A 26416-nucleotide genomic window follows, 5' to 3' on the forward strand; every position below is an offset into this window, starting at 1 on the left:
AGCCAGCTGTCCTTGGCCACTGTGCTCAGGAGAGATGGAAATGCCTTGGAGCTGAAGAAGGTGGTCTTGAGAAGGGCCTGAGGTGGCAGGTTTTGTCCTTCCAGGCTGAAGGCTACTCTGCCTCAGGCAGGGATGTTCCCCTTTGAGAAGCTTATGGCTCCAATCCCTCTCTTCAGGCCAGCACTTGCCAGGCAGCCTCTTCTCACCTCTGTGCCTGGTTATTGTCAGAATGCAATTAAGCCAAAGGGTGATTGCATTTCCTGCTTGGGCTGTAATGTAATCACTGCCAGGGCCACAGCAAAGGCTCCATGTACAGCAATGTGGAACCTGGAAGATACATGAGGCTTTTTCAGGTTGCTTTATTTGAGACACCAGCTTCTGATCTCCACTGGGTGTGGGTTCCCAGACATATCACATCCCTGGGGTGATCTGCAGCGTGTGTCCCTACTTATTCCAAACACAAGCCATGGATGGGAGCATCTGTGTTCCCCACAGCCAGCCCGGTGCAGCTGATGGCAGGCTGGGTGGGCCAGAGCAGCCATTCCTCACACAACCACCCTGATTCATGGCACAGCTGTGGTGTCCCCACCACAACCATCGTCTGTGCTGCTGACAGAGCTCTTCTGGGAGCTCTGCAGGCCACATCTCATCCAGGTGTGAGCAGAGAGCACCTGATTCTGATCAGATGCCCTGGAAATTCCCAAGGCAGTCACTGGCTGATGCTGGGCTGGTGCACCTATCCTGCCCTTCCCACTGTGATGGCAGCCAGCACCCAGCTGACCCCTGCCATTCTCAAGAGCCCCCTCATAACCCTGTTTCCCACCCACATCAGCTGCCAGAAGTTTTGCAGGGCCACCCATCTCCCTGTCACAGAGGGAGGACTTACAGCACTAGGGGTGAGTTGGTGCAGGTTCTGGGGAGCCAGCAGTGATAGCGACACTGCCACTGCTGTGGAAGAGAAATGTGCTGCCCAACAGGCACAACCCCACACCTTCTCCACAGCCCATCAGGTGCTCTGTGCCTCTGTGGGGTGGCCATTTTTGTGGAGGGTCCCCACCCCACAAGAGACATGAGGCAGGAGCCAGTATCCCCCTTCTCACTGTCATTCCTGGGAGGGGAAACCTCTGCCACTGTGTGGGGCAGGTCCCAGGGAGGGGGAGAGCCACCAGCAGTGGGCAGATGGCTCTGGCCCGTGGCACACTGTGCTGGGGATTATGTCAAGGTGGCAGCTCATCCACCAGTCAATGTCCCACCTGGGTCTCTGGGAGATACAGGCACCCACAGAACTCCTTGCTCAAGGCAGCAACAGACAGCAGGGTGATGGCAGCCAGTCACAGCAGCAAGGGGCATTACGGAAAGGACAGGAAGGGAAGTGGAGGGCCAAAGCCCAGTGCTGAGTCAGGTTAAGCAAGCTCTGCCTCCCTCAAGCCACTGATCTCCACCGATTGTGAAATGGGTGCTGGCGCCTGGAGGAGGGCCTCCTCCCCCAGCCTCCCCCAGTCCTTATCTCTGCTGCTTCCTCCTCCTCCTCCAGGACTGTGCCCGGAGCAGCAGGAACTTGTGCAAAACGAAGCTGAGAAGCTCTGGGGCTAATTAATTACTAGCTGCTGGTAGTGTTGACTGAGCCCCCAGAGACTCCAAGGCTGGAGCAGAGGAGCAAATGCAGGGAGATACTGGAAAATTACTATTTAATTCTTTAGCATTACATCTGAGTATATGGCATCTGGCAGATGAGAGACAGGAAAAGGCAGATAATGAGCCAGCCACTGTGAAGCTCTGCAGCACTTCTCTTCCCCAGCAGCAGGGGCGGCCATCCAGGACCCTGGAGGGCTGGCTCCAGCCCTGGTGAGTTCAGTGTCTGTTGGGATGTGAGTCCCTGGGCTGGCACTGCCCATGCCTGGCCCCGCAGCCGTCAGTACTCCTGCTGAGTGTCACAGCCAAGGAATTCTATTCGCAGGGCAATGTGGTTGTGCCACTGCCGGGGGTGTATCCTCACATAGCGGGCAAAGAGGGGCGGCTCCAGGGTGTTCGTCACTGTGCTTGTATAGTCTTGGTTTGCCTTGAAAATCTGGAGAGGAGAGAGAAACCAGGGATGTGCTTTCCTCTACTGGAATAGCAAGGACGTGATCAAACACCCCTTGGAATGCTTTAAGGGAGGAAAAAGCACAGCCTGGTTCAGTGCTCTTGAGAAAAGGTCATGTTTGGTGCCAAGGTCTGTGCTTGCTGCTTCAGAAATGGCAATGGAGTAGCTCTACCTACCTTCTCCTTGCCATCTTGCAGGACTGGGCTCCAGTGCTTGCCGTTCTGGCTGATGGAGACAGCAAACTCCTTCACAAACATGTGGGTGAAGACAGCTTTGGCACCTTGGGTTGTGATTGCAGTCACCTTCTTGGTTACTTCAAAGTCCACTTGCAGCCACTCTCTGGGGCTGTTGCTCTGGGGAAGGACAGAGTGCCTTCAACCCTTCAGCAGCAATGAGAAAGACACACTCATTGCAGCAGAAGCTGAGCTGGCCCTGCATATAGCCCTGAGCTCCACCTGCCCCACCAGGCATCTGGTTGGAGCTGCTGGGTGCTAAATCAATGTGGCAACTCTCCTGCTTGTGAGTGGGCAGCTTGCACGGTGCACGTGGCTCTACACACTTCCCACACAGCCCTGACTAGGAGAGGCTGCAAGCACCCATCCTGCCAGCTGGGATCCCAGCTGCCTGCCTGGGTGTCTCCTTGCATGGGCTACCTTTGGCATCCACGCGTTGACCCTCCCCTGGAGGTTCAGGCGGGCCAGGGAGGGTGACCAGCTGGAGAAGGCGTTGGAGCTGTAGGAGGATGCGGAGATGCGCTGGTCAGGGATCCCTCTGCTCTCCATTCCTAAGGGCATGGAGCAGCCTGGAAGAGAGTAGCAATGCTGGTCAGGGGTATAACAGACCCATCATAGAGATGCCTTCTGCCTGCTCACTGCTCCAACTGCCCTCCATGCACCTTCCCTGGTTACAGATTCTCCTGTGCTTTGCTGCAGTGCCGTGGTCCCTGCACTGCTTAGGGCCCCTGTGTGCAGCATGGCTCTGGCCACTAGTCCCACCTTCTTTTCTCCCTGGAGATTTTATCTAGGAGGAATGTTTGTTGCATAAGGAGACACTAGGAGAACCTGTTTCCAGGGAAAGAACAAGAATACCTGGAAGGTAGACACCCTGCACCGGCGTGATCAGGTGTGCCTGGGTACAGGTGATTCAGAGCAGGCTGGCAGGTTTGGGGCATGGGGTGACAGCACAGCCACTGCTGCTTTTAGCTGCTGCAGAGTCCCGCTGTGTGCAAAGCCAAAGAAAGCATGCCAGAGCACCACTGCTGACCAGAGCAATCTCGCCTTGAAGTGGCAAAACCAGAGGAAAAGCAAATAGCATCTGTCCCTGCTTGTTCCCTGCTCCCCCAGACTGAGGCAGCAGCTCCCCAGCTATCAGCTTAGCTGCTGCTGGAAGTTTCTGATGCTTCAGGAAAAAGTGATGGTGAGAGCTGGCCCCAGGCTCTCCCTCTGAAATTGCTATCTCCAAGACCATAATGAGATTTTCCAGCTTTGTTCCCTCAACATCTCAACAACATCTCCAGTCTCCTCTTCCCCCTCCACAACTGCCTGGGAGTCCCGAAGCACACAGAGCTGGCACCCAGCACCCCATCAGATCAGCCCCCAGCTTTGGTGCTTGGTGTCTGGAGGTGGGACGTACTGTTGAGGTCGCAGCCGACGAGCTCCATGCGCAGCGTGGCGCGGACGGTGGAGTGAGTGGGGTTAACGCGGATGTACCTGGCCACGATCGGGGGGTTGAAGCGGTTCTCTTTCACTCCAGTTGCATCCACATTTGCAAGGAATCTCTGCAGGTAAAGGGATGAGGAGGATTGTCGTACCAGTGGAAAGAGAGCTAGGCAGGACAAGGGTTTCTGGGGAGAAGAACAATCCTGTCTGGCGCTCCTGTGTCTTATCACCGTCCTTACAGGGAACGGCAGCTCAGGGAAATGACCTGAGTTGTGATTCAGGCTAGAGAAGTGTGAGTGGGCCAAATCGGGGTGAGCCACTGAGAAAGAAGAGGAGGATGATAAACTTAGGGTCTGTAAAAAGGAACTTGGTTTTATATTTTCACCCAACGAAGGGGAGAAAAAGAAGGAAAAAAGCCAGTCCTGGAACATTTGAACCTGGGAAAAGTTTTAGGCACAGCTGGTGTACACAATGAAAGCTTTTCTGGATATTCTTGTTCTCCCAATGGAATGATCAGCTTATACATATTAAGGTTGTGTTTTTTTCTAATGTCTACTGATTCTCCAAATCATCTACACAATGTTTTTAGAAAGCCAAATTTGCCTTTAAGGTTGAAAAAGGTATTCAGGCAGAATCTTATGCCTATGCTCTAAGTAACATGCAACATAATATTAAGCAGTGGATCCCAGAGTTACCTGGGATCACGGAAAGAGATAGTTTAGACAATTTAAAATGAGACAGAAAGTCCTTTGCAGATCTCTGATCTGCAATCCAGTTACCAGGCACTGAATGTTCTCTGTTCCTGCCCTAACCTCAGGGGCTCAGGAGATCTCTGCCCCGTGTAGAAAGCTCCCTAGTCCTCATCATCCCAGGGCCCCATTCTGGGAGGACACCCTCCTCAAGACCCATTCACTTACCATTTGGGTGCTGGTGGTATTTCCCTTGTATGCCTTCCACCGTTGCCCATCAAGGCTGTAGTAGACAACAAACTGGGAGACGTAGAAGCTGGAGAACTTTTGTCGGGCCCCTTGGGTTTTTATGGCGTGAATAACCATGACATGCAAAAGGTCCACCTGGGAATGAAAAGTCAGGCATTCACTTCTGGTGGCAAACCCAAGCCATGTTCAGGCAATGGACTATAAACCTGTGATGTTGCTTCCTCCTGACATAACTGAGCACTGGTTATGAAACCAATTAAAACACTCATTCATAAGGGCACAAGTCAGACAACAGCTGGGAGAGGGCAGGGGGGAGCTGTTTGGACAGGTGAGCTGTTCTCACTTGGTCCTTGGGGGATTTTTGCACAACCCAGTGATGCAGCTGGGCCACCAAGTGGTCCTTTTGCTGCACCGAGGATGGATATAGGGCCAGGCCAGCAGCAACCATGACCAGACTAACTGCCATTAGGGTCTCAGTGCACCCCTCCCAAAGGGAGGGGGAAACAATAGGATGTAGTTGGGGAAACGCTGGCCATCCGTATGAGTCCTGCACAGTGCATCAGCCACGAGCATGCCCTTGTAATGCCCCCGGTGGTGCCTCCAGACACAGGGCCCCTCTCACCTGGATCGAGGCGTTGCTGCGGTCGGTGCTCCAGGCGTTGATGGAGCCAGTGTTACCCAGCCTGGCCAGGTGAGGAGCCCACTGCCCTGCAAGGAGAGAGCACAGACATGAGGGCACTTGGAGCTGCCAAGTCCACCCGCAGGATTGAGTCTGAGGATCACCTCAGGGTTTAGTAGCCATCTACAGGGTGGCAGAGCACTGATTCGATGGGCCAGACATGTGGGAAGGCACCTCCATGTCCTGAGCTGACATGGGCATGGATGGAGGAAGGACTCTACTGGACACCCAGTGTAGCAGAACTTTGGGCAGGCAAGCACATGAGCTGTGTTGGCTGAAGCTGCCCTGACCTCACCTGTCTTCCTTGCAGGTACTCACCGTACTGCCCCGACGCTGTGATCTGAGAGTCTGCAATGCGGCCTGAAGCCAGACCAAGGGCGTCCCGACAGTCTGCAGTGAACAGGGGAGGGCGAAAAACAGGGAGAGCTGATTAGATAACGAGGCTTTTGAAGGAAGAGCCTAGGCTGAGTAGCAGCCTCCAGGCTCAGGGAGGTTTTCAAGCCTCCAGGAGCTCACGGGCTTGTTTGTCTCACAACATTTCAGATGCCTCCACATCCATCCCTGCATTGTAGGGGTGCTGAAAGTTCTTGCTGCTGACCCCCATGTCAGCAGCAGAGAGTTCCCAGCATCAGCCACAGCGGCCTCTTGCCAAACTCCCACCCCTGAGTCCATGACCTCTCATTCCCACATCCTAATGTCCCAGCAGTGCAGACAAGTGTCTCTTCTTTATACCCAAGTCTTGCTCCCAGGCCTTTTTGTTGCTAGGCAGTGTCTTTTAAAAACAAATATCACGTTGCTAAAGGAAAGTCTACCTGACACCCCTCTCTCTGTGTGTCTCTCTTCTGGTCTGCTGAGCACAGGGATGTTTGTCTCTTATAATAATCATTATTATTAGCGACTTGTCACATCCTGGCATCTCCACTGTGTGTCAAATGCTCCTGGGGAAAACGTGAATTCAACATCTTAAGCAGATTTTTAACTTATGGCAACATTTTTTGGCTGACATTTAATACTCTTTTAGAAACAGGAGAGAGACTGTCACTGTGTGATAAAATACTACTCTCACACCGCCACTTCCCCCAGTGCTTACTCATGGTGAGTTAGAAACATGTTGTTCTGGGGTGGAATCAGAGGTTTCCTGTGGATTTTGCAGTTGCTCCTTGGGCTGTTTCTATCAGATCAACCTGTGGTCAGGCAGTGTTGCTTGCTGCCTCCTGTCATCACTCTGTGCCTCAGTTTACCTCCTGACATATGGTTAGGCAGCTGGGCACCGTACCTGACTGACAGTGTGGACATCCACTAGCTTGGTTAAGTGCATTTTACAGGGGACCTAAATATTTGCAGGCTGGTCTCCCAGCCCTCCCCTCAGGTGTGCCCCTGACTCTGTGCTCTCTGCTGGGCTGTGCAGGGTGGCAAGGACTGAGGTGGTGACTTTCTTTCAGAGTGAAAAGTCAGAAGATCCCACTTGGGTCACCCCAGGAGACAGGCTGAGAGATCTGGGGGAGGGAGCTCAAACACATGCTGGCTGTGGCAGCAGGTAGTCAGGGCTCAAGGGGGATCACTCACTCGAGTCATACACGAGGAAGAGGGCACTCATCCCAGCTTGCTGGTGCTCTCCCACTTTGCACTCTACCCGCCAGATCCCAGCATGTGAGGGCCACATCTCCACTGTCCCGAAGACACCTGGTCAGGAACGGAGAACAGAGCAGAGGGGACTTACTGGCTGTAGTGGAGTGCCACAGTGCCAAGTGCAGTGCAAACACAAAGCCAGACTTCCAGAACCAGTCCCCCTCCTTAGCATCCCCCCTTGCAGGCTTGGCACTTCCTTAGGGCACGGACACGAAGCCCTGGCAGGTGGGGGGTGCACAGTGCCTGCACTGCTTCTCACCAGGATAAAGGTTGTAGACTCCCATGCGATACTCCTGCCTGGTCCTGATGCTGAACAGCTGCCCATGGAAGTGGACAGAGTGGATATCCTCAGTGCTGCCCATGTTCAGGAGGTGCCATCGGACCCGCTGCTGCTGAGCCATCACCAGCCCGGGCAGTGTGTCGCTCACGTAGCCGTTGATGGCTGGGAAAGGCAGTGGTCAGGAGTGGCTCAAGGCTCTGGGGCTTTTCCATCCCAATATAGATTATGGGATGAAAAGGGCAAGGGCGAGATCCTCACCGTGGAAGGAATGGTTTCTCTTAAAGTCAGGGCTGTCCTGCTGGACGTGGCAGGGAGGGAGGCAGTTCCTCTCCACGTTCTCTGGGAAGTACCAGCTTTTGGTCTCGTCGAAGATGGTGAAGAGCAGGGAGAACTCCTGCACAGCCAACTGCCGCCTGAAGATGAGGCTCAGCACCCCACGGCGGCAGATGATCAGGGGCCCAATGAGGCCTGAGTGCAGGTCCTTCTCCTGCCAGGGAGACGGGAAATAGGAGTTTGTCTCAGAGACTGGCCTGGCTTGGCTCCCACTCTGAGGCATGTGCAGGGTGGGAAGGACATGCTGGGTTCCCTGGGGCATCCCCACTCTGCCCTGAGCTAGGAAAGGCTGAGAAGTGTTTGAATGTGCTTTTGAGAGACATGGTGTCTGTCTGTCCAACTGTCCCATAGTCCCTACTAGACTAACACTGGACCAGGGGCCAAATCCAGGCAGATTTGGCAGAGGGATAAGGAGTTGCAGAATGATAGTTCTCTACAAGTTTCATAAGATGGTACAACTGGGAAGAGAAAGCACCAGCATGTATTCATCACTGCGTTAGACACCTGAGAACCTACACAGCCATAGGCTGCTTTCAGCACAGCCCTAAAGGAAATGTCTCAACCACACAGCCAGGACCCAGGAGTGCTGCCCATCTGTCCTTCCTGGGATGCCCCATGGAGCAGGCTTCCACCTACCAGGTCCACATTGGAGAAGTAAGCCCAGGCCTTGCAGTCGAACTCCTGCATGGTGGGTGCCATCTGGGGCAGGACTTTCCAGGAGAACTTCCGGACCTCAGCAGGCTGTACCACCCCACCCTGCTGCTCTGTGCCCTGTGTCTCCTCGTAGGCTGTCAGTGTGGAGTGGAAGGAGAAGGGTCGTGAGGCCAGGTTCTTGAACGTGACCTGCACCGGAGGGAAGGCAAAGCAAAAGCAGTGTGGGAGGGGGCTGCATGCAGCCATGAGGGTGGCCTGGACCCTGGGGATGGGCCCAGCCAGATGATGGGAAGGAGGCAGCCAAGTCCCTGGTGCCCAGATCCCACCTGGTCCCCACACAGTGGCCAACCCCTGCTGAACTACAAGCTGTGGCTGTGTAGTGTGATCCCCACTGGAAAGCACATCCTGGTCATGCCAGCAGGATGAGGCCCTCTCCCTGCTCAGTGGGAGCAAGGTCAGCTACACCACTGTCTCTGGAGCCCAATGGTGCTGAATCCATCCTGATGAAGATTTTCCTGAGAACTGGGCAACTCCTCCAGGCACACAAGTCCTGAGCCCAGTGAAGAGCCTTCCACCTCTTTCTTAAGTGGGTGTTGAAGGACCTTTGGTGGTACAGGAAGCCCAAGTCTGCCCTCACATAGAGCACCTAAAAAAGCTGTACTGAGCCCTGCTTTCTGCAACCCCTTCACCCAAAAGACTCTGCATGGAGCCCAGGAGCTGCTCAGGCTTTGCTGTTGCAGAGACTGGGTCTGTCTCAGGTCCAGGGCTTTGCACCTGAACTCTGAGGTTCCTGCTAGCCCTCCAGCCACTGAGGTCCCTCTGAATGGTGGCATCTACATGCCAACAGCTCCAGCCCCTGGGCCCTGAAGATTAACCCGTGGGCATTGCAGAGCCTGCAGGCCCACCTCAGCACCCCCTCTGGCTGAGCACAGACAGCAATGGGGGTATTTGTGGTTTTGTAAGAAACAGGAACTTTCAATTCACCATGATGACATCTTCAACTTCTGCCCTGATGTATGGCCCAAGGATGCCCAGGTGTTCATCCAGCTCTCCCCGCTGCGCTGGCTGTGTGAAAGAATCATCCAGGTACTCCCGGAAAACCACCTTGCGGTACCTCCAGGAATTCTTCCTCCTGCTGCTCCAGGGGTCCCTGTTGGGGGAGGGCAGGTAAGTAAGTCAGGTGATACTGTCCCTGCAGGGCAGGGGTGATACAGAGCCATTCACAAGGAAGCTCAATGTTTCTGTTGTTCCAGAACTCCCCAGGGTGGAGGGGAGGTGCTGGGAGCATCCTCCCCCTGGGCTGCTTGGCTGGGTTGTACCCATATAGACCTGTGATCCTGCCTGCCAGCACATGCCAGCTCATGCATCAAGGCATGCCATGAAGTGCAGGAGGAAAACAGGAGGGATAATTACACTTACGCTGCTTTTAGGAAGTGCTGGGGTCTCTGGTTCCCATATTCCCACATCACCTCCACTGCTGCAATGAAGTATTGCCGCACCTCCCCCTGGAAGGAACGCGGGTCGTGCTCGTCTTCCTCGTAGATGTCAAAATCCTCCATAGTCTCCTCTGTGTCACTGTACTCATCATAGTCTGACTTGGCAGCCTTTGACCCTGAGGGGCTGGAATTGCTCCCGTTGTTCAGAGCTGGTTCCTCCCTATGTCCTGAGCTATGGTTCCTCTCCCCAGCTATGTTATTGCTTTCACCATCCTCCTTGGGCTCTCCTAGGCCCTGGGCCCCTCTCTTCCCTGCTTCTCTGAGGACATCTTCCCCATCGAGCACCTGGCATCGATGAGGACTGTCTTCGGCTGCTTTTTTGGCAGTGTCATTGTGAGGGGGATTACTTGGAGACAGCGAGCAGTTCTCTCTGAAGGCTGATTTTGTAGGCATTTCTTCTGGGGTTTGCCCAGACATTCTCTCAGGCACGTAGTCCTCTGTGGCATTGGCCTTGGTCTGCTGAGACTGAGGACTGAACTGACCCAGCTGCTCCACAGAGTTTGTCTCTTCCTCCATCCTGCTTCTCCCCTGAGCTTGCTCACTCCCAGGAGCGCCCCAGACCACAGCTCTGCCTGGCTGCAGCTCTGCCAAAGCTGGGCTCTGAAAGCCCCCCGTGTACTCTGCTGCCCCCAGGGAGACTGGGTCCCAATTAGAAGCCAGGTCTGCAGCCTCAGCAGCAACCTGCATTTCTGGGCTGCTTCCTGCCACGGTCACCTCAGTCCCCACTGCTCCTCCCGTGGGCAAGGAGCGTCCGCCACGCTGGACCCCTTCACTGCTGCTCTGTGCACCCCCATCTGTGCTTGGCCTCCCCTCAGGAGACATCTCATCAGCCTGCAGAGCATCCCTACCCGGGGGTAGCCTCCTCTCAACCATGTTGGATTTTTCTTCCAGGCTTTGCTGGGCCACCATCACCTCAGGCATAGTGTCACTTGATATCAGGGACCTCTTTTTGAAGCGAGTGCTGCAAAAAGGAGAATGAGGTCCACACACCTTTGGGGCTTTCTTATTCACTGCTGTCTCAGGGGTCTGGCTGGCCAGATCCTGCTCTGCTCTCTTAACATCGGAGAGGGGCTTCCTGCTGCTGGGCTGCCTGGTGTTGGGAAGACCCAGACCATGCACCAAGCCTCTGCTCCCCAGTGACCTGGCTGGTCGAGGTCTCCAGTCAGGGTCACTCATGCTTGTGGCTGGAGCTCTGTGTCCCAGAAACTGCTCACGGGTCTTTAAGAAACCGTTTGGGAATGGCCTTGTGTCATTGACCACAACATTCGATTGAGGAAAGGTAATACTGTCCTGCTCTGATAACTCCTTAGCAGCTGTATTATCCTGAAACACTTCCTCCAAAATTACTTCATCCCTCTCTTCTGTCATTATGTAGCTGGAAGGCTGAAGGTTATTGGTCTGTGCAAAAGTGGTGTCTAGAAGGCTTGTGCCTTTGGCAAGTTCACGGGCTTCTTGTTCTGTGCCACTTTCTGCAGGCAAGGAGTTACTCTCCTCTGTGAAGATTTCTTCTTGTACAGGTTTGTCTGAAAAAGAAGCATTTTTCTCTTCTAAGGATTCATAAAAGCGTTGTGAAATCACTTTGTCAGGTCTTTTTTCTAGCCTAGCATCTAGATCATTTGATGAATAATTGCTTTCTATGGTGTGACTGTGAGCTACAGCATGAGAAATCCTGTTATGTTCTGTCTCATATGAAGATGCAGAAGAATTTGTCAGTGTGGAGGAAAAGTTATGATCAATATTTGAAGCTGGTTCTGTAGTGATTGTCTCCTCTGAGTCGTATAGATTAAAGGATATTTTATCAACCCCTCTCAGCAACTTGTCCTCAGCACCCTGTGAAGACATGTCTTGAAGTCTCAGACTGTGCTCCAGGTCATTCTGGTGAAATGAGCTCCTGCTCTCTTGAAGAGGAGATTTGCTTGCGGCAATTGAGTCCCAGAGGCTTGTTGCATGAGCAGTTGTTTTTTGAGGCTCTGCTTCCAGGATCTCTCTCATACCACCAGGCTGGACCATCGTCCTTTTTACTGGCTCCTGCACCTCTGAGACTTTTGTCACCTTTGCTCCTGCCAGAGCATCTTCTGGAGCTGGCATGGCTTGGTGCAGCCATTGCTGACCTTCTTCTGAACTCACAGTACCATGGACCCTTCCACTGACACTCGCTAAGGGTTCTCCAGGTGGGGCAGCTCCAAATCCTTCACCCTGGCTGATGATTTTTGATGATTCTTCATCTTCCAGGAAGGACTCATAGGACACTGGCTCATAGTTTGTCTCTGAAGAAGACATGGAAATATCAGGGGGATTTGGCATCATTCCTAAAAATGTTGATGTGCCATTGGAAGAGGGATCAGAAGTCCTGCCACTGCTCAGGAGGGCCCCAGGTCTGGGTTCTGTCAAGCACAATCCTGTCTTCTCTGTCTCATTGCTGGAAGAGGTGATGTTGTTCAGTTGCTTGTTCACACATGGCCTGTGCCACCTCTTTGTTTCAGAGAAGCCCCTGGGTTGGAATTCAAAGGCCTCCTGCTCCTCATCTGCATACACATAATCCTCCTCTTCAGGGTATTGCTCATACTGGCACTTTGAGACCGTGAACTTGGCATGCATCCCTCGGTCTCTAAAATCAGGATTCAGGCACCCCAGTGTCCAGACACCTGTCTCAAGAGAGGACAAGAGGACACCATCAGCTCACCGCAGTGGGAAATCGGAAGAGGTGCCACCCCCATGCTGCTCCCTTGCTAGTGCAACCTGTATTTTCAAGCAGCCTCTGGTTCGTGGTAGTGATTTTGTGTTTTCATAGTCCCTAGAGTATCTTATAGCTGGACTCACAGCACCATCACCATAATCCACCCCCAAAGACATACCAGTGCTGTCAAATACACCCCTCTCCCAAACACAGTCACCATGTCTCTCCCACCGAAGGAGAGAGAAATGAGAGGCTGCCTCTTGCTCACTTCCCTGGTCGATGTGTTTGCTCCCTGCAGCAAGCAGGCACCCAGAGTGGGTGAGGTGTGTGATAACTGGGCTCTGACACTGGAGAGGGCTGAGCTGCTTCTCTGCTTCTGAGCAGCAGGCAAATACCAGAGCTCGAACGGATGCAATGCTTGGCTGGCTTTTAGAACACTTCCTGGGGTGTCTGACAGCTTGGCTCAGGGAGCAGTGCTCATGACCATCATATCAGTGTTTGCAATCACATGGTAAATCCTGTGTTTCCTCTGGGAGTGAAGGCACGGTTGACAGCACTGCTTTTGCAAACGCTAAGGATAAATGCTGAGTGGGGGGAAATGTAACTGAACTCTGAAGTAAATCTTTTCTAGGACTTCCCCATGGCTCTGATTTCTGTCCTTGCAAAGGTGTGGAGATAACTGCTGTGACCAGCAGCTGAACCCACAACCAGGACAGCACTGCCACTCCTCTTGACCTCTGAGCTGGGAGCCAAGGTTGCAAATGTCCACCGGGTTCAAGTTACTGCAGCCAGCCTTGGCATCATGGGTGACCTTAACACACCCTGTTGATGAAGTAAAACACAGTAATTTAATTTATTTAATTTAGACTTTGAAATATTTAGTCATTGCCTCTCACTTTGCTGTTCCAGGATGTTCCAGGGTTCCCTTTGCTCTCAGACCTCTCAAAATGCAATCAGGTACCAAAGAACTGGCTGGAGGTGCTCACTGATCTCTGCTGTGCTGGTTGATAGCACAGCCCATGGTTTATAGAATAGCCCATGTTACTAACCTGGCTTTTCCAAACTCATGAAGACTGTTTCTCCAGAAAATGGGAAGAGGGTAAGCACGTCCTCAAAGACCGTGTTGCGCTTGAATGTGTTTCCAGAGAAGAAGATGGAGAGGAAATCTGTCTGTGCCCCAACACTCAGGACATACCAATACATAACGTCATGCAGGCAGAGTTTTGGTTGGAGGTTGTCAAATACAAAGCCATTAATAGCTGAAAGAAGGCAGAGGTGAAACGTTACACAAGGACCCCATTCCCCCCATGGCTGCTGAGCTGCTGCATGTCCCCTGCTCATTCCCTGGGGCAGGGATGAGCCTCTGTCTGCTGGGGCTTTGCAGGGAGCCCCTGGCCCAGTACTCACTGTGCATCACATTGGAGGCATAAAACTGTGGGTCCTGGGTATCCACGTGGGCTGGGTCAGAGCAGAACCTCCTGATGTTCTCCTCCAAGTACCAGCTGTGGTTCTCATCAAAGACCGAAAACAGCACCAACCTCGTGTTGTCTGACATTATCTGGAAAGGGAGAGGGAAGAAACTATTCCTGGTCTGATCAGAGCACCCCCATGGCCCAGTGTAGCTGTCAGGTCTTAGCCTGGGTGCATGGGGAACAGTTTACCACTATTTCACAGGAGTTAAGGTCCAGGTTTGAGAAAAGGGGCATGCAAGGGAGGATGGGGAAGGCAGAGGAATTGGGACTGATGGTAGGGTTGAAGAGAACAGGACAGACAAATTTGGTTTTACCTGAATATTTCACTCACTGCATTTATTCCAGCCTTTCAGCCTGGCAGTTGAGGCAACAAAGGAAGGACCCACCTGATTTCCCCTCTGATCCATGGACTTCTTGAAGCAGATCAGGAGGGGCCCAATCAGGCCCGAGGCTGTGTCTCGGATGGGGTCGATGGAGCTGTAGTAGAACCGGGTGAGGCAGCGAGGATCTGCCTGCGTTGGCCCATCCTCAGGGGTGAGGCTCCAGCTGTAGGTGAACGACTGGCCAGGGGGGATAGGAATGTCCTTCACATCTTTGACTGGCAACACACAGAACCCAAGAGCAGATGAGTTAAGCCTGGGCTGCTCCTGCAAGGGGTGATCCCCTTTTTAGAAGAGGTCAGAAAGGCTTCCTGCCCGCACAAGTTGCATAGTGAGTCAACTGTGCCCGCTCCAGGATGGCACACTGACTGTATGGAAAGTTGATCTGGCCAAAGGAGACCCAGGGACTGGGGGAGGATGCAGAGGCACATGTCTTACCTTGAGAGGGTTTCCTGGCATAGTATGGCCTGACACTGGTGAGGCCATGAGGGTAGATGTTGTACGGTCGGCTTGCCAGGTTCCTGAACACTATCTGAAATGAGCACAGCCAGCAGGAATGTTTAATGATTTCTGAATGTTGTGAGCCCTTGAGGCTGCTCTTAGTGAGGGAGGGAAATGCTGGGCAGGGGTGCCCTGGGATGGGCTGCCTGCCAAGGATCAGCAGGGAGGAACACAGACGTGTCTGGCATCACAAAGTCAGAATAGAAGAAACTACTATTTCTCCGTGGTGAGTCTATACTGTCCATTTTTTGGAAGGTGATCATTTTAGAGAGGGTATGAAAATACCAGATTTATTAAAGAGAAAGTGTATGTCTTTAGTATTACTTTATATACAAGTCAGAAGAAACATAGGACCAGAAGAGGTCAATCCAGAAGGCCTCAGAGGACCAGGACACTAAATATGAACATCAGAAAACAGCTTTGAAGTACTCCCCACTTCACTGCATGAAGCCCTTCATTTATTTCTCTAAATAGCTCTGTCAGGGCTTTGCAACATGCCCACAACTGCACAGGGAACCTGAGGAAGGGAGTAGAAATGTGAAGATCATGGAAACCATCCCATTCCTCCTAGCAGAAAACAAGTCAAGTGATCAGTAAAGGCATTTGGGGAGGCACAAGTGACAGCCCCCAATACTGTAAAGTAACAAACAGATGGAGAAGAGTGGAGGATGAGAGGACACCCTTGCCTCAGAGGAAGATGCTGGGTCATGGATTAATTCACACAAATACTAAGACACCTGCAAGCAAAGGAACTGGGCCATATCCTGTGTATCTCTGCTGATCTTACTGAGAATATTTAGCTTTAGCTACCAGTAACATCTGCCTTTCTGGTGAGCTTTGGACATTACCAAACATGAGAAGGCACCCCAAGGACTTCTACCAGACATTAGCCACAAACCAGGTAGTAGTTCCAATTATAGGAACAGCACCAAGCTTTGAAGTTTCCCCTTGCAGTCCCTGTTGGTGGAAAGCAGTATGTCCCTTACCTTAAACTCATCTCCAACCTCTCCCTTAATGACAGGCCCCAGAATTCCCTTGTCAAGCTGATTTGACACCTTGCGCTTCTTGAAGGTTACATCTTCATACTCCACAAACACCACCTTCTTATACTTTGAACCGATGCGCTGAGGGCCGGGCTCCAGGTACAGGCTCGAGATGTTTCTGCAGGCAAAGGCAGAGAAAGAGCAAACAGCCACATGTGGGACACTGTCAGAAACAGAGCAAGGCCTTCCATCACTCAAGGACCCACACAGCTTTTCAGGGACAGTGGGGACACATGCCCGCTCTCACCTGTCCAGAGACACTGGCTTCACAGGGGCATAGTCCCAGTCCATCTCCTCAGCTGCAATGTAGTAAGTCCAGGTCACAGGCTTGTCTTTGGCAAAAGAGCGCACTTGGATCACATGAAAAGTTTCCTCCTCTTCTCCAAGGTAATAATCCATGTCCTCTGGCTCGTCTGACAGCATCCCCATCCTCAACAGGCGTTCCACAGGACACTCCTCCACCTTCACAAGGGCTTCCATGCCAGCTGGGTTCAGACAGGCCAGGCAGAAAGGGTCACATTGGTGCTACAGGCATGCATTCCCCAGGCTCTGCTTGGGAGAGATCCTCTCCACTACTGTCCCATAAAATGGGTCATCACATGGGTCAACTCCTGCCATCAGGTCATGGACCAGATTGCAGCTGGATATAGCACTGTGGAGCAGGAGGGGCCTTGGGGCTGCAGCACTGCACAGAACCCTGAGCCTGGGACATCCCCTGAACTTCTTTTCCCCCGAGCTCTTGTAGAATGAGGTTACCTTGCTGGTGGGACAGTATCTGGCAGAACATCCGAAACCAGCCAGCTGTTCCTGGCATGGTCTGGGCTGTGAGATATGTGGCAGGGGAGATTTCTAGGCTGCTGAGACGGTGGCCTCTCACCAGGAATGTGTGGCCTTCAAAGAAGATGGAGTGGACTTCTGGCCCAGAGCCCAACCCGATCACATGCCAGTGGACCTGCTTCTTGAGGCACAGTGTGAGACCTGCCAGCAGACAAGGAAAGCACCCAGGAGTCAGCACTGTCTTTACCCCTTGTTCCCACTCTTGGTGTCATGGACTCAGAGTCTGACACAGCTGACTAGAATCCCATGCCCTGCAAGGTGCTGGCTTCAAGCTGTTCACACATGAGCATGGACTGTCTGAGCAAAACAGAGGCACAAGTCTCATCAACCCTCCTGAGATAAGACTAGAGTGGGACACTTTGGCAAGGCCTTTGGGAGGTGTGCTCATAGGACCTCACAATAGGATGCAGTGGCAAAAGACATAGATGTGCTCTTTGACTCTATAAATAGGGAAACTGGGAACTGGAAAGGAGAATCATTTTTCTGATCACAACACTGGCAAAGCTGACACTAAAATATTGGATCTGGGGCAAGGCTCCAGCACATCCCCAGCAGTAGCTGAAATGCCACAAAGGGCAGAGAGAGGTCACCAGGATTATTTGAGAGCTGGAGAAAATTCCTTCCTCGGAGACACTCAGTGTGCTTAGGAAGAGCTCAGTGTGCTTAGGAAATGGGAAAGAATTTGACTACATTTTAAAAATATTTTCTTGGGGAGAAATTGATGTGTGCTGAAGGGCTCTGTAATCTAGCAGGAAAGTGAACAACAAGTTCCTGGAAGCTGAAGCCAAAAAAAGACAAATACAGAGTTAAGTACTTGTTTTTGGCACTGAGTGCAAAGGTGACTGGAACAGATCCCAGGGACCTGAGAGGAAACTGGGTGGAGGTTCCACCCTGAGGCCCTCAGCTCTCCATTTCCAGCTCTCCATCAGACACCTCTCAGGTCAGATCCCACATCCAGAGAGGGGTGTGCTGGGTGTGGAGGTGGATACCTTCTCCAGGGAAAACCCACTGTGCAGATACAGTAGCTGACAATGAGATCTACTCAGCTCTTAAGCTCCACGGATCCACAAGGACTGTTGTAGAAACAAGAGAAAATATCCTCAAGTTGCACCAGGGGAGGTTTATGTCAGACGTTAGGAAAAATGTCTTCACTGAAAGGGTTGTCAAACACTGGAACAGGCTGCCTAGGTATTTAAAAGCCTTGTATATGTTACAATTTATGGACATGGTTTAGTGGTAGACTCAGCATTGTTAGGTCCAATCTAAATGATTCTGTGGTTCTATTCCTGAAATCTCACAGGGGTTTTTTAGTGAGAGTTGAAATTTCCCCTCAGTGCTTCCTCCAGCCTTGTTCATGGGGCTACAAAAGATGAAACTCTTTGCTACCAGCACTACTCCTTGAGACCTCCAAAGAGGTGTGGCAACACAGACAGCTGGAAACAGCTCCTGCCCCACTGTAAAGGGGCAAGGCAGATCAAGGAGCTGAGATGTAATAGTCCCTCTGGGGTGAACACAGCCTAACAGATCCATCACCTGGAAATTTCTCACACCCTTTCACAAGCTGTCTCGAGGTTACAGACCTGGCTCCACCTTCCATGCCCTCCATCCCTGTCCCTGGCCACCAGGACTCACCAGGCAGTGAGCCATTGATGTAGCCATTGATGGTGTGCAGCTCTGTCCTGCTGTGAGCCTGGGGCTGAGGAGCTGCAGGGGAGCCGGGCTCAGAGTACCAGCTTTTCCCTGCGGAGAGAAGAGGATGCAGTCAGCTTTCACTTGAGAGCGTTTCAAAGAAAACTTCAAAGAGAAATGGCTCTGCATGGATACGGTGGTGAGCATTGCATGTGACAGGGCATAACCTCCCTGCAGCTTTAGCCTGTGTGATGAGAACAAGGTCAGGGCGTGGGATGGCAGAGCTGAGGAGGCTGCAAGCTCCCTACACCCGAGGAAGAGAAGGAATGGCAGGACTGCACTGGATGGGGGGCTCAAGCCCTTGGGAGGAGGTGTGGGTGCTGAGCAGCTGCGCTCACACCATGGCAAAGCAAACACCCCAGGCTGAATTCAGGGTCTGACACAGCCAGTCAGTCGTTACCTTCATCGAACACTGCGAAGAGCAGCACAAACTCGTTCTGCACGTCCTCATTCCCATCGCTCACCAGGGTCCCTGCGAGATGCAACGGGATGGATCAGGTCAGCAAGCACCATGCCTGCCTCCCCAGGGAATTCCCTTTGTGCCCTCCAAGAACTGGTAAATCGAGGCCAGGCTATGGTTTGCTTTTGTCTCACAACTGCCATAGCCCTGCTTCCAGCCTTGCTGTCCCCAAAAGCCCATGGTTGAGAGGCAGCTGCCCCTAGAAGGCATCAAATGGTCAGTTTGAACTGCCTTCCCTTTGACTTCACTCAGTGGAGAAACTGCTCCTGGTGAGTCAGTGGAACCTGCAGACAGTGCCCTGTGAGGAGGTGACTCGTGCCCACTCATTTCCAGTGACTACTGAGGGGTCTGGACAACTACCTACAGGATGTGTCTCAACCAGGGATGACCAGTCTTACTCCAGTCACACTTCTTGTGCCCAGCAAATAATAACAGTCAGGTTTTCATCACCTCCGTGTTTACTGAAGGAAGAAAGGAAGGAGAGCAGGCACAGGTACTGTGGAGCAGGCAGTGTCCCAGGTGTACTCCCCCTCTCCTACCTGATCCTGAACCCCAGCTAATACAAACTTGCCTCTAATTCTTCTGACAAAGCCCTGTGACCTGTCCCCATCCTTACACATTACGTGTGCTGCCCTTACCAGGTCGGCACACGAGCAGGGCTCCAATCAAACCAGAGTTGATGTCCTTCACACTGTTGGTGTTGGAGGAGTAGGAGTGGGTCAGGCACGCTGAGTCATCCTCTGTTGGACCCTGATTTTGCTGGATTTCCCAGATGTATGTGTGTGTCTTCCCAGGATCCACCCTGTCACCCTCCTTCTCTGTCTGGCTGGTCTCATCCTCATACCCTGCACCTAAAACCAAAGAAATGGCCAGATGTCACTGAAGGTTCATCCCCAACACACTATGGCTACAGAAATGTCTCTTCCTCCAACCCAGAGCACAGCCCCCCTCCACCCCAGCCCCTGGAGCCAGACTGACTCCCACAGGCAGTGGCTGTTTCAGGGCAGTGAGCAGAGCAATGCCAGAGATTCACTTGTTGGGCTGTGGATCCACCACCTGTCCTGATGCTGGACAGCACAGGTTGGCCCTAAGTATCCAATCTCAGGTTTAGCCTGTCTGTTACCTCTGTAACTGATACAGGTTTGCTCATCTCAGCTCATTTCTGGGCTGGGCTTGGTCATGTTGTTCCCCCAGGCTCTGTGACCATCTGTCCTCATAGAGGGACATGAATAGGAGGGTCAGGGAGGGACACACACCTGACAGAGCAGGAGGTGCTACACAAAGGCTTGCAGCACGTGGCCATTGCCCAACTCACCCTCCGATGCCTTCCAGTAGGAGACCCCGACGGCGTGGAGGTTGTAGGGGCGGGAGGCCAGGTTTTTAAACGTGATGACCACCGTGTCATAGACTTCTGCTCGGATGGTGGGGCCCAGCAGACCTGAAGGAAGGAAGACAAAAAGGTCAGGCAGCTCACAGCCTGCCATGAGCCCCAGAGAGTCCCGACTTTCCACCTGCACAGTTAGCGGCTGTCCCTCATGTAGCATGGCAGCATCGACTGCTCTGGCTCCAGCAAGGCTCTCTGCACCCACAGGAGCTCTGCCACACTGGGACTCTACCCAGGTGCTTCCCTAATCCTGGCTGAAGGGCTACCAGCACCCAAACCAGGATGAGTTTGGTCGCTGTTGGGGAGAGCGAGGGCTCACCATGCTGCTTCTTACCCATCCACGCTGGCTTGAGCTTGGGCTGTATGAACAAGGCATCGGGGTACTCCACAAACACAGCTTTCCTGTAGCGGGGAGGGACACCAGGTGTGGGGGGCCGTGGGCCTGCGTTCCCCAAAATGCTGCAGGAGGAAGGAAAAGCCAAGGCTGATTGCACAGCCCCATCCAGGGATGGGTAAGAGCCATCCTATTCCTCCCCTTCCCGCCAGCTTGCCTGTGTCGTGCCAGCCCCAGGGATTGCTCACCCTGTTGTGTCCTTTGGATTTCCTGACAATCCCCAGGTGTGATTGGAAGTGGTTTGCTCGGCTCAGGGGTGACAACATGGCAGTGACTCATGTCATGGTGTTAGTCATGATGGAAGAAGACACCGGGGCAACAGGCACAACGCTGTACCCAGCTGCAGCTGGGAGAGGGCACAGCAGCAGCAGCACTGCTGCCAGTCTCCTGCCTCAAGCCTTGTCCAGCTCTGTGCTTTCCAGCCAGCGACACACAGAGCACTGGAAGTGCTGCAATAGCAGTGCCACAGTGGCCTCTGCCATGCAGCCACCTCCCACCTCATCCCCTTCAGGTGTGGCTGACACATCACATCATATATAACTGTAACATGCCCCCCAGCTCCCCCCAGGAAACAGACTGTGTTGGGCTGCATGGCAGGTCGTGGCAGATTGCTCTGTGTCTGAGTAATGTCCACACATTCGTTTCTTTTCTGCCCAAACTGGGATTTACAGCCAGCCCCTGAAAAATAGGCTTCACAGCAGGAAGATAAAAGAGCTTTGAATGTATTTCACATCCCACTCATCTCTGCTGGCCACTTTCTATTTGTAAGCAGCTTAACAAATTCATTTTCCTGAAGGAATCCAGTACATTTATCAGGATAGCAAAGCCATGAATTTCTTCAAGGATTTGAGAGGCTGACTTATCAGCCTCAGGACCGAGACCATTTCCAGTAAGAACAGAGACTGCTTCCAGCCTTGTTTTGTTTGGAGCAAAAGCCAGGTGGTATTTTCTTCCCACTTAAGAAGCAGGGAGGGTTGCTCTCCTGCTCTGACTAAGCCTTCATTCCAGCAGCGTTTCCCTTTGTGACTCTTGCTGAAGAGGAAGGAGACAGAGTGATTCAAATTTAGGAAAAGTCAACACACACTCACTCTCACACCACTGGTTAGAAGCCACCTGCAGCCGGAGGGTGCTGTGGGGAGAGCAGGGTGCTCCCTTTCCAGGGGCAGAGCAGGATGGATGCCCGCAAAAACCACACACCCATCCAGCTCCTGCCTTTCCCACCACAGCTATAGCCCCACATTCAGGATGGCAGGAGGCCCCAAGCAGACACAGCCCCAGCGAGCACTGCCACTGCATTCAGCTGACTTTGCCTACAAACCATTATCATTCCTGGCTCGATGGCAGCAGGGTTCAGACCCAGCTTTGCTCTCCAGGGTGTCCCCACACTGGAGTTAGTTGTGCTGCAGGATTGCTGGCACTCAGCTGTCCACTGTCGGGAAGCTTTGCCTTAATCTCTAACTTGCAGAAAGCCCAGATTTGAAAATGCCTCCCTGAGACATGAGGGTCTGGTCCTGCTAATTCTGCAGTAAACAAGGCAGAAACTCTCTGGAGCCAGGGGGATTTTGCTGGCATGCAGGGACATGGCTGGGAGGAGACTCAGTGACAACAAAGTTCAGTGCTGGGTCCCAGCTGGCATGGCAGAGCCCACAGGGGATGAGGAGGCAGAGTTCAGCACAGGAACATCTGATCCAACTGCTTCTGGCCAGTCGTCTGCACTTGGGTTCCCTGTGACTTCCTTCCCAAAGGGCAGCTGAAGCTGAGGCAGGGAGATAAGTTTCTGGCTCCTTGGATCAGCATTGTTAGCCACACTATCTGTTCATCTCTTGGAGCTGGGGGACATCCTGCGCCGCCGAGGCGCTCAGGAATAGGCTGCTACGTGTCCACCAGCTCCAAGTCTGAGCTGAGATCCCCAGGGCTGTTGCAGGATGTGTTGGTTCTGGCTCCAACCCTGCTGAAAGGTCTGTGTTTGGGAGGAAGAGAAACTGAAATCATGGGGAAGGCATAAGCCCATTAGTTTGACAGAGCTTTCTACGAGCATGTCAGAGAAACCACTGCATACATACAAGGGTTTTGGAGGTCCTGCCTGGAGATGCACCTTTAGGAGTTTCCATGAGATGCTGGTACCATGAGGGAGAATGGGTGGAGCAGAAGATACCCCACACACAGCTCGGAGACAACCCAGCTCCAGTGGCAGCTCTGCTCCTGCCATGCTTTCCTGGCTCACTCCCAGGTCTCCCTTCTCCCCAGTCTGGCTGGTTTTCTGTGCCCTCCCCACATTTTGGGGAATTGGGCTGAGTCTACAGGGCCAGGGAAAAGGCTCTGTCATCCAGCTGGAAACAGCCATGAAGAGCAAGCCCTGGTTCCCACCATGGCTTCCCTAGGAGCCTGTGCTGCCCGGGAATACTCTGCCTCCCTGGTGTGGAACACACAGTCAAATCCCTCTGAGAAAGCCAAAGTTATCTTCCCCTGTTTTAGAGAAGGACAAGTGACCCCAGACTGCTGCCAATGCCCTGCTTATTCCCAGGCAGTCAGGTCCCCTGAGTCACTCCTGGGTCAGAAACAGTGCTCGAGTGCATCACTAAAGCCAGTGCTGAAATGGAAAGCCACAGGGCTGAATTACACTGTGAGTGAAGTCATCATCTCACCATAGTGTAATATCAGTGAAAGCAGGGTAGGGGGGATTAGTAAAGGGGGGGGGGGTTGTGTGCAATTTTCCTATTGAAGTAACCAATAGGGGGAAAACCAACATAACTTGAATACAGTGACTACAGTAGCTGGTCAGGCTGAGCTGGCTCATCCCTAGATCCTGGTTTCCAGTGCCTGACCACAGCTCACCCCTGCTCTAGCCAGTGTGGGTCTGAGAGGGGGCCATGGGCTGATGTTGCAGGGCAGAGGGAATGGGCACAGCTTGACCCACAGGGGATGTAACCATCCTGCTCCACTCCCCATGCTGAGCTCAGAACAGCCCGTTCACATCCACGTGTGTCCCGGCCAGCTGTGTCTCCAGACAACACCATCCTGATGCCTGAGCAATGCAACTGCCAGTTTTCCTTCCTTCTCCAAAGTAGATGGGCAAAACCACCATGCCTTCCTCCCTCTTATCACTGTGCACAAACACTGTTCTTTGCCCAAACACTACAAATTATTTTCAGTTCCTTAAGGAAAAATTTCAGCCCCAGCAACGTAATGTACACAGAGATGTAAATAACTAAATCTGGATTTTACCACGGGCAGGCACAATCAAAAGCCTTTGCTGCTCTGAGGGGGGCACAGCCAACCTTCCTCTGCAGTCCCCGGGCAGGGAGGCACAGGTCCCCATCTCCCCTCACATTTCCCAAAGCTCTCATGATGCAGAGCAGAAGAGAAAGCACAGGCTGGAACACCAGCTCTTGTTTCCTAACACGGCCTTTAAAGGGTCACAGGCAAATGGCATTAATATAAAGCAATGCAGAACAGCAGTGCAGAGCGAGTATTACCTCTCTCTCTTCTTTCTCAATTCCACCAGTCCCCCCTCTGGGGTTGCACATAGTGACTCCCCATCACACCACCCCTTCCCAGCTGTACCAGCAGCTCAGTGCACCCACCTTGCCAAGTTCCCCCCATGTACCTGCCTGGACCCAAGCTCGTAGTGCAGTCCAAGCCAGGCTGGGAGAACACCCAGAGCAGAGTTCTAGAGTTGCAATAGAAAGAGCTTTACCCTGCAGGCGCTTGCAGCACGGACAGCAGGTTGCTGTGTGTGTAGTCCCAGGCGGTTTCCACTGCAGCAATGTAGTATCTTCTGACTTTGCTGGTGCCCTCCTCAACCAGGCAGAGGAGCAGGAGGCTGCACAGGGCTCCTGCCAGCATCATGCCTCGTGGCTGGGAACTGCTCTGACTTCAGGAGGAAAAGTGAAAAGGAAGGAACGAGAAAGGAAAGAGGAGAGAAAAGCCTTTATCTTCACATCCAGCTGTTGTAATCCACAGGAGATGATGATTTAAAGCCAGCACCCACAGACTCACTCGGAGCAATGGAGAGTTTCTCAAAGATGTCAGGAGAGGAATCTCTTGAGCAGGTTAGTGCAAAGAGCAGTGTGTGAGTGATGGACTCTCCCACTTTTCCTCTGGCAGTGACAGGAGGAGAGGAAAAAACAAAAGGAAAGGGAGGGCAAGCACAGCGGTAAGTTCCGCTGCAGGACTCAGCTGGCTCCGTGTCCTGGCCTGTGTCTGGGAGCAAAATGAGGAAAGGGAGGGTTGCAGAGGAAGCAGAATTTAGGTGTGGTCTCTGCCTGGTCTCACCTTCTATGTCACCTCTGAGGAGAGTGGGTTGCCAGGGATGCACATACGCACGTACGTATGTGGGGTTATCCCTGTCCCCGGGATCCCTTCACCCCAGGCAGTGATGATTTAGCCACACAACCTCACTTCAAGCCACGTGGGAGGGAGAGGGTTGGGGTGATCCCAGGGAATCCCCTTCCCACCAGCTTCACCTCACATTTCTTCTCTCCTCCCAGGGTCCTGCAGCTCAGAGAAGCTGGCACTGAAATGTTTTTGCAAATTTCTTTCATTTTACTCACAAATTTTTAATACCTCTTTTTAAAAGCCCAGGAAATCCCCCTCCCCCCTCGATGCACACACGTGTGCTCAGGCACACGCACTGGCACATGGTTGTCCCTTGGCTCACGAAGGCAGGAAGATGAGGAGGAACGCCCCGGATGGTCCCAGCGTCCACTGGGAGAGTGAGGCGTGGAAACGTCCCATAAATCAAGTTGTGAGAGAGCAGGAGTGCACTAGGGGTGGTGACCCCTTTGGTGGCAGTCCCAGTTTGTGCAGAAGCATCCATGTGACAGGTCTTGGTGACTGGAAATGGAGAGAGACAGTGGAGGTAGGGGAGGGATGGGAGTTTTAGGGTCTCTGACATGAATCCTTAGCATGGGGCAGGTGGGACAGGTAGGGGATGGGACAGGAGACAGAAGCTGAGCCCCCCAGTCTGGGGCAATCCCAGCAGATGCAGAAACACATTCCCTGATGTCCCCCTGCCCCATGTAGCCTAGCATAGCCTGGGAACAACTTTGAGAATCCCAGTCCCACAAGCTCTCTGTGCAGGAGCAACCCATGTCCACAGCGAGCACACTCTGCCCCCCTCCCTCAGAAAGGCCAGTTCTCACCACCTCACTGGGGACACCCACTCTCTTCCCACCACTCTCCTTATGGCAGCCTCGGGCACAAGGGGGAAAACCATCCTGGGCATCTGTGTGTGGCCAGAGCTCCCACAGCAGCAGCGAGGTGAACTGGGGGGGAGCCCCTTCAGCCCACGCTAAAACCCAACCTTCCAAGAAGCTGCTCCCACTCCTTGTGCTCACCCAGGGGCTGGCAGAGAGAGCACCAGGACTCGGGGCAGAAAGTGCTTCCCCCACATCATCCACCCAGCTCCTGGGGAGGCAAAAAGCCAGCAAGAAACACATTTCCTCCAGTTCGAGCACCAGTGGTTGGCTCCATGCCCAGCCTGGGGATCCCTTTCTTAGTCATCAACAATCCACCCCACTCTTTTCAGCAAGCATTTTGGGACAAAACAAGTGGTGTGTCACACTTGGGGATGCCCCAGGGTGCTTGTCGTCACCTGCCCTGCGGCAGTGAACTAGAAGAGTAGTCAGTACTGGAGGTAAGAGGGTTGTGTGGAAAAGTGTCCCTTGGAGGCTGCAGTGGCAGGGGCCTGGACACAGTCAGGAATTAATGGTTGTGACACTGGCAAGTGCTGACTTGCTGAGTTTAACCATTTTCAGCTACAGAGAGGCAGGTCCATGTTCCTGACCCAGAGACATTTGAGTAAACTGGAGAGATGAGGTCTACCCC

General features: G+C 52.9%; 1 protein-coding gene across 3 annotated transcripts; it reads right to left on the bottom strand.

The window, feature by feature from the left end:
* Nucleotides 1–1671: 1671 nt before the first annotated feature.
* F8 (coagulation factor VIII) lies at nt 1672–24949 on the bottom strand. Of its 3 annotated transcripts, none has more exons than XM_051783277.1 (27): nt 24863–24949; nt 24285–24461; nt 20528–20652; nt 20125–20247; nt 19448–19660; nt 18750–18821; nt 18293–18400; nt 16580–16801; nt 16071–16308; nt 15767–15941; nt 14718–14811; nt 14286–14497; nt 13835–13985; nt 13477–13686; nt 9674–12395; nt 9239–9404; nt 8237–8443; nt 7526–7754; nt 7247–7429; nt 6925–7041; nt 5677–5748; nt 5302–5387; nt 4659–4814; nt 3716–3860; nt 2737–2885; nt 2260–2436; nt 1672–2068 (listed from the first exon to the last, which is right to left on the bottom strand). In XM_051783277.1, the coding sequence occupies exons 2-27, from the start codon at nt 24434–24436 to the stop codon at nt 1913–1915; spliced, it is 6660 nt and encodes a 2219-aa protein (XP_051639237.1). In that variant the 5' UTR covers nt 24437–24461; nt 24863–24949; the 3' UTR covers nt 1672–1912. The 3 variants fall into 3 exon arrangements, with proteins under 3 accessions (XP_051639237.1, XP_051639227.1, XP_051639217.1); XM_051783267.1 differs by lacking the exon at nt 24863–24949 and adding an exon at nt 24587–24781; XM_051783257.1 differs by lacking the exon at nt 24863–24949 and having other exon boundaries at nt 24285–24781.
* Nucleotides 24950–26416: the final 1467 nt, after the last annotated feature.

The sequence above is a fragment of the Manacus candei genome, unplaced genomic scaffold, assembly GCF_025592945.1.
Source record: "Manacus candei isolate 608988 ecotype Guabito, Panama unplaced genomic scaffold, ASM2559294v1 h1tg000003l, whole genome shotgun sequence".
In the NCBI taxonomy this organism is placed as follows: domain Eukaryota; kingdom Metazoa; phylum Chordata; class Aves; order Passeriformes; family Pipridae; genus Manacus; species Manacus candei.